Source organism: Lucilia cuprina, chromosome 4 (assembly GCF_022045245.1).
Source record: "Lucilia cuprina isolate Lc7/37 chromosome 4, ASM2204524v1, whole genome shotgun sequence".
NCBI lineage: Eukaryota > Metazoa > Arthropoda > Insecta > Diptera > Calliphoridae > Lucilia > Lucilia cuprina.
The window spans coordinates 2,292,614-2,305,644 of NC_060952.1; the positions used below are offsets into that span (position 1 = coordinate 2,292,614).

Below are 13,031 nucleotides of genomic sequence, written 5' to 3' on the forward strand. Positions count from 1 at the left end.
ATCATTTTTCAATAACATACGTTGTTAAAGTATACACATACGTTCGATAACACCATGTTGATAACGTTGCATTGCAATAATTCGTTGTTGAAATCGAAATTTTATACACATCCGTTATCTTAATGCTAACAAACGTGGTAAGTTTACTATTGACAAACAATTCCTTGTAATCCAATGAAATTGAAAAATTATAAATAATTTGGTGTCAATTTGGTACCAGACGTATGTATTTCTTTTCCTCTCTATATACTAGAACTTCTATTTTAATGCGTTACTTTGTAAGTGATGTGCATTGTTGTGGGGAATAAAACCAACATCGCTGGTTCGGATTTTGTATGACTTCTTTCTTATGTGATTAATTTTAATAACAAATCAATTTAGTTCCTGTCAAACCAAAAAATAATGCATTACTTCCGGAAAAACTTGATAAGTACTTTTCCTAGAATAATAAGACTTCCTTAGATGAGTTCTAGTGAATTTTCTTGTAAAATATTTGCTGGGTATATACATACATAAATTCTGATTAGATATTTTTGATAGAAATTCAAATAAGAAAATTGACTTACATACATAATGTATGTAGCACACTCTGGTGGTGATTATTAGTAGTAAATTGTGAATGTTGAGAAAACAATTTTCCTTAATTTAAAAGGGTTTTCTAAAGAATCGACTGTTTTTTCTTATTTAATTATTGTACTTTTCTTTATTATAAACTACAAAGCAAGAAATATATGAATTTTTAATAAAGCTATAACTTTTCTCTTTTATTTTTCTTGTTAAATACTTTTTTAAGAAAAACATTTTTAGTTTGCATTTACTATTAATCATTTAAGTTATTACCAACGATTATTCTTGTGCTGTGGATGTTTTGGTGGGAAAGCTGTTTTTTCCGTACTGCTTTGGTCATACTCATCCTTAAAGGAATTCTTAAAACCAATTGTCCATATTTGCCGTAAATTTCTTAGATTTTGTTTTAAAATCGTAAAATAGTTGTTGTCATACAAATACAAACCGAAACCGAATGTGGCATAATATAAAAGTTCAACAGCACTTACAAGTGAAGCACCCAAACATAGACCAAAAATACCACCAAAATTGGCTGAAATGAAAAACGAAAGAAAGACAGAACAAAGTGAAATTAAATAGCAGAAGAAAATTTAATCTTTTGGAAAATATTTTCTTTAAATAAAATGGTTATAGTTTAAAGTGGTTATATAAAGCATAAAATAAAAAAATATTTGAAAGAAATTTTTTTAAATAAAATTTTTCACATAAAATTCGAAAATAAATATTTTACCTATCAAATCGATACTTGTAAATTCCATACTTGTTCGATACTGTATAAGAACCTCAGATTGATAATGAACATCTACTTTGTAAACTTTCACACTTGTATCGTTAGTACTAAAAGAAAGAACAACGTGAAAAGTTGAAAAGATTTTGTTAAGTAAAATACATATAAAGTTTTTTTTTTATAAAACTACAGTGAAACATAAATATGAGGAAAAACATTAGATTTACACCTACTAAAATCTTGTAATTTTATTTTATTGTAAAAGTACAGATAATTTCGGAATAAAAGTCGAAAATCGATAATTAATTGAAAACTACACAATAAATTGTTCCCCTCTTTAAAATTAATTTTAATTATTTTAAGTGTAAGTCATATCATTGTTTCACTGTTAATAATACTCTGGCATTAACAACTGTTGCTTGTATTTTTGTACTCACATTTCATCGCTCAAAGGTAACGTCGTTATAGATGTAAAATATTCTACTGAGTTGCAGGGTATCAAACATGAACATGTCATGCCTGGTTTAGCTGCACTAAAATAAGCATCCTCTTCCTTGCGCTTATCGTAACTGAAAATATCTAAAGTGGATTTTTTCATGTTATTGCTTCGATTACGAATGCGAATCAAATCAAAATCAATAAATTCTTAAATTGATGATGATGATGATTTTCAACTACACGCACTTACCATTATTCTTGGCTAGACAACGGAAATGGGAAGGACGACATTGTTCATCTAAGAATAGAAATAATATAAAAATGCATCAAATGAAATAAAATAAAATGTTCAAACTATTTTATTTTTCCCAAAAAGTATTTTATTTACCTGTATCGTCGGCAAATAGAAAAAATAAGGATAAAGTGCAGTTGCAATATTTTCTTACATGTTCTTCGTGGCAACGATTCAAACAATTGTTTAACATCCATTTACTTGACATATTTGTTTTATATTTCAGCAGAAAGTTTTCATCATCAAAGTAACATTTTCTTTTTAGAGGTGATATTGCGTGTAAATCCTCATCACTATCGGTAATTTCAGGACGTACTATGAAATAGGTTTCCGTTTCTGGGGTAATTGTGTAACCGGTATTTGATAATTGATCGGGTCTTTTAATGAGAATCTGTTTGATTTGTTTTTTAAATAATTATGTGGCCTTCAATTTTACTATTTAATATGTGTATTTACCGTTATTGTGTCACTCGCTTTGGAGGCGGGTCTTTTATGTTTCGAATTTATTTTAAGTCGAAAATTAAGTCCAGTATTTTGACCAGCTCTTGAGGTGTGGTAGGGATAAAATTGTTTACCTAAATATTTCTGAAAGTAACATAATAGTTGTCATTCATTTCATTCCATTATACTGTTCAAAATACCTGAATAACTTCCGATTCCTTTGACAATTCCGAATTAAATACCAGACACATACCATATTCAGTACGCTCCATTATAAATCGTGAACAACACTGAAATCTCATTTTCCTCCAATAACAAGTTTCATTAACCATAATGTCTTCACAGCGTATGGCTAGAAATTTTGCCAACTTCGTTACATCAATGCTATCTAATGCCTCCAAATTAATGTCTTGCATATCTTCGAATGTATTAAATTTACCAAAACGAAGAGTCTCCATGCGTTCTACGAAATTCGTAAACACCTCCACCAACGCCTTGTCAGCAGAAGGTGGCAAAAATTCAGCTTTTGCTGCCTCAAATTTTTCCCAGTTTACGCGATTGTGAGTGCAAATAGCGACAGCAGGAAACGGTATTTGAAATACCGGAAATTGTGAATTTTTCACAACTGTCTGCAGTTTCTGAGCAGAGTAGCGTTCGGCAAGTATTAAATAAGATATACAAGCCAGCGTTACACATGTGATAACCAAAGCACTCCATATAAGTCTTCATGTATGTGTGTGTACGAGTGTTAGTGTGAAAATAAACGGATATTGAAAATAAATTTAATTGGGTCATTAATCTCAATCAACTCACTCACCTCTCAATGCCACGCATTGTGGGATCATAAATGTAGCGTACCCCATGTATGGTTGATTTCTCACAGTACTTTTGCCAATATGCCTTTAACAAATCTTTAAATTTTTTATTTTCCTGCTGCAACTTTTGGTTTCGTTTCTCAGGTGCTGCAAGTTGTGGCGGTTTTTTCAATGAAGAACTATTTTTGTGTGATACACTTGCTTTGAAATCCGTGTGCCAAATCATTTCTCCTATAAATTTCCCAAGGAACTAAATGTTGAATATTGGAAAAGTTTTTGTGGCAGCTTGTATTTACCCAGCAACATGTACATGTGAATTTGTGGTATTTTTTTTTTGTTTGTGCAGAGCAATGTCTTAATTTCAAAATAATTGCAGTTTAGTTTTTAGTTGAAAAATAAAGAAAAGTATTTGTAATAAAAATTATACTTATTTCTGTTCAATTTCCTAAAGTTTTCGTCATGCTTGATGATGGGGTTAAGTTAAAAACAAATGGAATTACCAATTATTTACTTTATTTTTGGTATTTGAAGTATATTTTGGTTTAGAGTGTAATAAATTCATTTAATGTTAGTTCAGTTTTGTTAACTGTTCAAATAAACCAGAAATGTAGCCATTACTAAGTAATGTTAGCTTTTTTTAGAAAGTGATATGAAAGTTTTGTTTTAAGGTAAAAAATTTTGTTAAATTTGTGTTTTATCAATATCATTCTTCGATTGACAATTGACTATGGAGTTTTTATATGATAGGGGAAATAACTGGTCTCAGAGGTACAGTGTGGAAAAATAAATAACTTGAAATACTAAATTAGCATCCAGAACAAAACTATTTAACGATTTTAATGAAATTTCGCACTATTGACTTTATTAGATCCTGATCGGTTTCCACGCTCTTTTTAACATCTTTTGTAAAAGCTTTAAATTCAAGAAATTGTAGAGCATGTGGAAAAACTCTGAACATTAACATTGCCATTGCCAGGCATCATGCATTAACTTGATATTGATATAATTCCAGATATATACAAGTAACATCCCTCATGTATTGGAAAATTCTTAGGAAAATTGGCCGGAAATTGAATATCGGACGATAAGACTATTTAAGGTTTTAACTAGCAACATTCTCCATATAAAAGAAGCTAAAACACCCTCAAGGCCCTGGTAAAATTTCCCGGATTTGATTATTTTATTGACCTAACCAATATAATTCCCATTTTCAATTTACAACAAAAACAGCTAAAATGAATTACATTAAATTTGGTATACCGACAGGTCTAATAATGTATGGATGCCACGCCCCTTTTTCCTATACTGAATATAAACAGCAAATTTTTAGGACTTACATTGGTTTATTTCACATTTTGTTACAAAAATTATTTAAGAATTTATATATTTTATTAGTATTTATAGAAACCGCTTGGTTCTATAGTGGAAATTTTGACCATTTTAGGTTTTACAGGACGTTTATGAGAATTTGAAGGTTTTTTGCTTAATTTTGGCTTGAATTTTTTGTGGTGTCGAATATACAAACCCAAAGTAAAATGGTAAACCAACTCAATGGCACTCAAAAGTGAAGCACCCAAAAACAAACCAATTATGCCACCGAAATTAGCTGAAATGAAATTAAAAACTTATATTAACAAACTCATATGTACATAAAACAAAATTACTAAATTGAAGCTATAAAAAAATAAAAATATCAACGCACCTAACAATTCAACAAATGTATAACGCATGGCAGTGCGATACTTTAAAAGGTATGCCGCTTGAAAATGTATATCCAAATGAACCACTTTAATGGGATCTGATGCATCAACTCTAAGGAAATCATAGAAAAAGTTATAGTAAATTAATTAATTAACATATAACAAAAAAAAAAAATAAATATTAGACACGTTAGTAAGATATGCACATACATATGTACGTATAAAGGAACTTACCCCTCTAGAGGAAAACTGCTGTAAAAAGCATGATACAACAATTGAGTACAACTTTTCAAACAGTTACATTTCATACTTTCATTATCCACATCATCAATGTATTTGTTTTCAAATATATGAGTTTCTCTACTAAATATATCTAATAAAATTTATTGTCATCATCAGTAGGTATCAGCATCAACATCAACACCATTGTCGTTATTAAATTCATTGCAAATGTGAAAGAAAACAAGCGAAAATGTCAGTTTTCAAGTTGTTACAGGTTCTTAACTTAACACTAACTACACTTTTAACTTACTTGCATGTTCATAGATACATTTAAAATCCGATGGCTTACAACTGGTGAAGTTATCTAAAGGAACATTCGTTCGTTCACATAGACATCCACAGGCCAAACAAGAGAAGCAATAGTAAAAGGACACAAATAGGAATGAAAAATAAAATGGATAGAAATTGCATTAACATTGAAATGACATTTTTAGTATACGTGTTTGAGGGTATGTGTACACAATCACTACAACAAATTGACACATTCTGGATACACCCAAACAAGGTGGGTCAATTTATCGATCAACAAAAAAAGTAAAAAATTATTTTTTTTTATGGATTCGAAAATTTTGTTCATTGTTATTTTAGATAAAAAAATCTTAACTCGTTTTATTTTGTAGCAAACCGATATAAAATTTTAAATCTTCTACGCTTAAAAAGTCTTCTTCTTAAATAAATTTAAAATACTTACCCGATTTGTCATCAGGAAAAAGTATATTCAAATTACATTTACAGTATTTAAGCACATACTCCTGGTGACATCTGCTGTGACAATTGCCACGCCAATACACTAGACCGGGTATTTTTTTGTATAAATAATGTGTATCTTCATCCTACAAAACAATGGGAAAAATAATGAAAAGTATATAGAATCTAAGAATCTTCTGAAATATACATACATTTGTATGTACTTACATCAAATAAACATCCTCTTTCAACAGGTGTTATTTGTCGGACACGATTATCGAGTTCCGTTAATTGAGAAGTTAAGCCCAATTTGGTGAATGTATTGTAGTTTATGAATTTCACATCTGAATGCCATTGTTCAGGATGTTTAATCATAACCTTTTTAATTAAATGTAATAAAATGAAAGTATTTGCATATTAAGCAATCGTTCTGGCTATATGTTTTCAAAGACATACGATTAAACCCGATTGATCCTATTAATCTAAATCGAAATACTTACATAAATCCCATTAATCGTACGAGATCTGGGCTTAGTTTTCGCTCCATCCAGTAGTACTTCCATATCTAAACCGGTTCCTTCTCCAGAATAGGAATTGTGATAAGGATAAAATGGATTCGTTTTCTGCAAAAATAATGAAAACAAATAAAAGCGATTCTAAATATTTACCTCAGTTTATACTATTTACCGCCTTCTCCTTAGATTTTGGACTAATGACCGAATTGAAAACATAACAGAAACCCAACTCGGTGCGTTCCAAAGTAAATAACTCACAACAATTGTAAGGTTTGAGACGCCACAAACAAGTGGTGCTAAATACTTGGGAGCAAGGAAACGTCAAGTATTTCAAAACCTCTAAAACATTTATGCCATCAATAAGCGATAGATTAACATTTGCAGATGGTTGAAATAAAGTTGAAAAGCGCGAAAAATAATAAAACTTGACATCATTTAAACTTTCAAAAAATCTGTAAAACGTATGTAATGTATCATTGTCGACATTTGGCGGTAGAAAACGTTTTGCGGCTTGATTATGTAAACGCGTCCAATCAATGCGATTTCTTAAACAGATGCCTACCGAAGGAAAGGGTACCACAAAAATAGGATGTACAGAATCCGCCACTGTTGTCTGCATACGTTGGGTGTAGTACAACTCTGCCAAATCGAAATAGACAACGGTACAGCAAACACTAGTGGCAATCATTATGAGAATCCAGATGGCTCTGTAAAACACGAGACGGAAATGTAAATGAAATACTTACACTAATTCAAAAATATATGTATGTATATCATAATAAAAAGTACTTTTCATAGTATTTTAATCTACTGTCGGTGAAATAATGAAAACAATGTATTGAAGAAATATTACAATATTCCTTAAAATATGGCTTCAATATGTTCCACCAGGAATTGTTCTTTGTTGCTTGTTGTTGTGCTGCTATAGCTGTTTGGAATGTTGGCGGAGGTGCTGTTGTATTGTTATATAATGGTCTACAAGTTGTGGTCTTAAATGTTTGTAGATAAGAATTCCTTGGTTTAAAATATTGAAATTCTTTTGTATTGTTGTAAACCATAATTTTGTCCCGTTGATGTTTCTAACGCAATTATAAATGCCTTAAAAAGTTTAATTGTCGCAGTCTTATATAAAGCTTTCCTGGTAACCTCTACCTTCTAACCCATCCTTTACTTATGTAGGTGTTTTGTTTCCTTTTTCATAACTTGTTGTCGGTTTAAATCTGTGCCTTCTGATACTTTGCTTTGTTGTTGTTTCTGTGTGTGAGTGTGTTTTCTTAACTAAGTTAATATTTGTTAATTTGCCTTATGTTGCTTGCGCCATTGAGGGGCATCAATCATTCGTTGCTGCTTTTGTTGTTATTATAACGACACCAAGTTAATTAAGGGCCGTTTTTCCTTTTTGTTTTTTAAATAAAACTTTAGATTTATATTTGTATGAGTTTATGTGTTTCTAAGTATACCCGAGGATATGTCCTGAAGGTTTCCATTTAAACTGTTTTAAAATAAAGACTTCTTTATATGTGTTTGCATTTCGTGTTGCAAAGGGTGAGCGCGTGTCTGTGTTTATTTTATCAAGTGTAAATTTGATTGTTTATTTACTTACGTAAGACATTAAACAAATTGTGTAAACACTTAATACTTTTATTCTTTTATTTTATTCCTAAACACAATATAGAAGTGATTAAACTTTACTGGTTCCTTTTTTGTTTGAACTTTCAGAGAGTTCTATAGAAATTTTGCTTATGTTATCTTAAGAAATTTTGTGTGGGTTTATATTCCGGTCAGTCTTTACTACTAGTAATAGTAATATTATAAATCTATTTTTATTTTAATTATCTTTGATTTTAATGAACGAAAATTGAATTTCTCAGTGTTTGTAATAGAAATAAACCAGATTTGTGAAAAGTTTTACATACATAAATACATATATTAAAAATATAAGTAATATCTACATACATACATATGTTTGAAAACTAATTTAAATTGTAAATTTTCATTTAAGTCACTTTTGTTCTTTTTACATAAACTTTATAATAAGTTTGGATCTTGCCATTTTTATTTATGTAAATAAAATTATTAAACGAAAATAAAAATGAATTGGAACTGAACTAGAACTGAGCTAGAACTGAACTAAAACTAAACTAGAACTGAACTAGAACTGAACTAGAACTGAACTAGAACTGAGCTAGAACTGAACTAAAACTAAACTAGAACTGAACTAGAACTGAACTAGAACTGAACTAGAACTGAACTAGAACTGAACTAGAACTGAACTAGAACTGAACTAGAACTGAACTAGAACTGAACTAGAACTGAACTAGAACTGAACTAGAACTGAACTAGAACTGAACTAGAACTGAACTAGAACTGAACTAGAACTGAACTAGAACTGAACTAGAACTGAACTAGAAGTGAACTAGAACTGAACTAGGACTGAACTAGAACTCAACTAGAACTGAAATAGAACTGAACTTTTGGTTTTGCTTTTCGATAAATAAATGTATATTCAAACAGAAAAAACTTAAAGAGCAAGCAATAAAAATAAATACAGATCAATATACAAGTTAACAATAATTATGTTATAAATGAATTAGAATAATCCGCATTAAAAACATTTATAGGAAATTTTTGTTAATAGATTGTTATAGAAAATGCCATTCGCATTGAAAGTAGCTTTAATCTTTAATCTTCTTGTAAAACAGAATTCGAAAAAGTTTTAGTAGACAAATCAATAAGACTTTATTGACTTTTAGTTCACAATCGTAATAAGTGTTACAATTTAACAAACAAATCAGAGAAGGCAGCGATAACGACCATCCAAGAAAGGCAAATAAATACTAATACAAATCCCATAATGTCTCCCAAAAGAGCAAAATAAAGGTTAAACAGTAAAATAACACATGTATAATAACCGAACATGACATCATTGCTTTTTTATAGCCAAAATATCACAAATAGTTTGTCCATTAAACAACATCATAAATCTTTAATAAATATTTGTTTGATTTGTACCATTGAGAAAAGTAGAAATAAAAAGGCCATAGATCTTTTAATTATTCCAGTCCTGACTAAGGTCAGCAAAAAGAAAAAACATTAAATTAACTATCATCATTTTATTTAGTTGTTTTTTTGCTTTTATCTTTGGTTAAGTCCATAAATTTCCCATTCCCCGACGTTTTGATATTTGGGGTCACATGTAGCTGGATCTGTTGTAATTTAAGAAATATTAACAGGATAAAGTAGCAACCTACAAACATTTGTCAAATGGACAATATTAATGTTGTCATCGCTTTAACACAATCACAATTCTATAGCTTCATTATTATTGTGTGAAACATCGTTATCGATATTAGCATTTTTTCATTTCAAGGTGATTGACATAAATGAGACAGTATTGGCATTTTATTACAAATTAACAAAATAAATTACTTTAATTTATATTAATGTAATTGATATACTTGCATAAGCCTGTCGTCGTTGTTGATTGAGGTCATTACTTTTGAATGGATTTTTATTTAATATTTAAGTGGGGAATTCTTTGGGTGATTTCTTAACACTTGTTGTTTTGCTTCATTTTAATTTCTACGCACCTTTTTGGGAAAATTTTATTAACAAATACTTATCTAAAGTTGGTGAAAGCAAGGTATACTAAAATTTAATATAATTGATCGATATTTTTATTTATTAAGTGGGTTTCGAACATTTTTATGAGCTGCTTGAGTGAGATAACAAAAGTAAGGACGTCATGTAATGGACTCGGAAAATTGTTATGCGTCGATTGGTGATTGAGGCAGATTAGCCTAATGCTATTCTAAATAAATTCTATAAGTTCAAAGCCTCAATTTAAATAGGATATGTATATATGTTTAGGTATTTATAATTTGTTTTGTTTGGAAAAATTGTTAGCATCTTACGTGGCATCCTCTTTATAGTATTCTTTAAGTAGATATTACAATTTAAAACTAAAAAGCTGAATAAGCATTTTAGCTGCACTTTGTAATAAACGACATAATTTCAACATTCGTTTAAACTTCAAAAACATAAAATGTTCAAAAATAAAAATATATGTATAAGAAAGCATTAAAAAAATTAATACTTATCATCACTTATCATTCTAAAAAACAACTTGAATCAGCGTTTTACATTTTTTTCTTTCAATAAAACTTTTTTCTGCAATTACAGGCTCAAGAAAAAAAATGAATTTGATTGTTGTGTTATTGTTTGTCCTGTGGCAATCACAATTTGCATTTTTTTCATTCATTTATTACAATGTGCTGTAGTTGCCACACATTTGCCCTAGAAGGGAAAAAGGAAACGTAAGGAAGAGTATAGGAAGACTGCTCAAGTTGTTACAATAAAAAATTGTTTCTTATGGAAACGCAAAAAAAAAGAAAAATAAAAATATAATAAAATTCAATTAAATGCAAACGCAATAATGATTTACGTTGAATTAAATGAATTTCCTTTAAGCTAAAATCGTTTTTTATACATCTTTTTTTTCATTGTTTTATTATACATACATATATACAAAATTTTTTTTCTTAACAGATTTGCATTTATTTAAATACAAATTAATGTTATCGTTTCTTAGATTCGTTTATGCAATTTATTGATTCCTTTCAATATACATAAAATGGATTGCTGTTTGGCATTTAGTTGGAAATAATTTTAAATATGATTTATGTGGAATTTTTTTTTTTTAGTAAATTGAAAATTACAAAGGGTGTAAAACTTTTCATTTCATTATGTGTAATAAGTTTTTAAATTATTTCAAAACATTTATAAAACGCCTAAATGTATGTGCTGACTATAATGTGCGTGGCATTATGATGAGATTTCAATGTGTTGCAATTGAAATTTGTCACTGCTTGCAGTCATTTTGATTACAAGCAACCAAATCATTCGTTTAACATTTCAGCTGCAATTTAAATTCAATTATTTTCGCAAACATCAAACTGTGCTGTAGTTTTTAATTAAATAGTAAAATTAAATTCACTCACATCAATGGAACGCTTAAAGTTAATCGATTTTTTTATTGAATTGTATTTTTTTAAGCGTCATCATTGACTTTACCGCAATAGTGATGCTTGGCATTTTTAGTTTTTTTTTTGTGAAATAAGCATCAACTTGTTGCAAGTGGCACTTAAGCACCATCAATATTATCGATTTCAATGAGTTTTTCAATTACATTTTTTCTTTCAATAATAATAAAAAAATTTCATTAAAAATATTTTCACATGAGAATACCATGAGATAACACTTGTGGCAGACAATAATACAACAACAACTAAATATCATATAAACCTTAAATATTGTCCTTTAAATAAAATATAAAACACCTACACCCAGTCTCACACATTTTCTTTTATGATAAATGTTTATGTATATGTGACTGCGTATATTTTTATGTAAATTGACTTTATTTAGTTACAACAAGTGAGAAAAATCTTATATTGATTTTTTTTTCGTCGGTTGTTGTGACGTTGAATTTTAGATTTTGAATTTATTTTACCAGAAACGACAACAATGTGTTGCTTGCCTCGACATTATCGAACATACATAATATGAACATACATTCAATCATCAGCATTACCAACCAAATAAAGTGCTGGTGGGTTGAAAACTGCTGACACTTTATTTGGTTGTCAATGATATTACCAAATTTTCAGCCAGACAACCCAAATCTTATTGATTTCATATAAATGTTATGTTATTATATGTATGTGTTCTAAGGGGAAGTTGCTACCAAAAGGTGAACACGAAGTTTATGTGTAATAGACATTTTAAAATTTAAACATCCGCAGTTTTTTTCTTGGTTGCCCTAATGAATTGTTTTCAAGGTGTGGGCTTTTTTTTTATTATTTTTATGTTTCGACAGACCATTTAGATGTTCTCAAAGTTTTTTGTGCTGATTGAGTTATGAAAGAAGTTATTCATTGAAATATTTCTCCAGGTCTAGAGTAACTAAAACTAGTCTGGTAACCGGTTTTTGTCGCCTGAGTTCTAACATGGCTATTTATACCATTCACCAATAGTGGAAAGGGAATTATGTGTTGATTCTGCATTCACCTAAAAGTCTCAGAATGACTTTATAAGAGAATAAATCAAATTTAAACGAAACCTCCAGTTGGAACGTACAACTGGAATTATTGGAATTTGTGTTCGATAAATTTCGCACTTCGTAGCGGTGTCAACAGTAAAATAAGTATGGTTATACTGAAGTCAGAAATACTTGATTTAAGAACCGTTCTTACATGAAGGAAAGCTTAATTTTTTAGATCGAAGTAATCTTAGTAGTAACATCCTTGTTACAAAGTTTTTTCATTTTAGCTTTAAAGCCTACTAGCTAGTCGTTTAAATAATATAGATTTAAGTATGTCTACCAAAAATAAGCTTGATTTAATTAAGATTTATACATGAAACTAGAATACAGAAAACTTTTGCAAAGTTTAAAATGTTTACAGTCTTTTACAGTTTGATCTCTTAAATAAATCCCTTATCCAATACGATTTTGTCTAATGATGTTATTTTTCTTATTTTAGGATTTTATTTTTTTCACTTCCTGTT

At 29.3% G+C, this 13,031-nt stretch overlaps 2 protein-coding genes across 2 annotated transcripts; both read right to left on the reverse strand.

Moving 5' to 3' along the window:
- Positions 1–813: 813 nt before the first annotated feature.
- LOC111690592 (pickpocket protein 19) lies at positions 814–3,506 on the reverse strand. Its single transcript, XM_023453097.2, has 8 exons — positions 3,283–3,506; positions 2,666–3,188; positions 2,481–2,609; positions 2,121–2,415; positions 1,983–2,030; positions 1,732–1,873; positions 1,298–1,404; positions 814–1,099 (listed from the first exon to the last, which is right to left on the reverse strand). Exons 1-8 carry the CDS (start codon positions 3,504–3,506, stop codon positions 837–839), a joined length of 1,731 nt encoding a protein of 576 aa, XP_023308865.2. The 3' UTR covers positions 814–836.
- A 1,112-nt stretch (positions 3,507–4,618) lies between these two features.
- LOC111690590 (pickpocket protein 19) lies at positions 4,619–7,522 on the reverse strand. Its single transcript, XM_046949796.1, has 9 exons — positions 7,254–7,522; positions 6,637–7,171; positions 6,450–6,572; positions 6,178–6,327; positions 5,954–6,095; positions 5,513–5,566; positions 5,215–5,353; positions 4,983–5,092; positions 4,619–4,886 (listed from the first exon to the last, which is right to left on the reverse strand). The coding sequence occupies exons 1-9, from the start codon at positions 7,520–7,522 to the stop codon at positions 4,672–4,674; spliced, it is 1,737 nt and encodes a 578-aa protein (XP_046805752.1). The 3' UTR covers positions 4,619–4,671.
- Between the last annotated feature and the right edge of the window lie 5,509 nt (positions 7,523–13,031).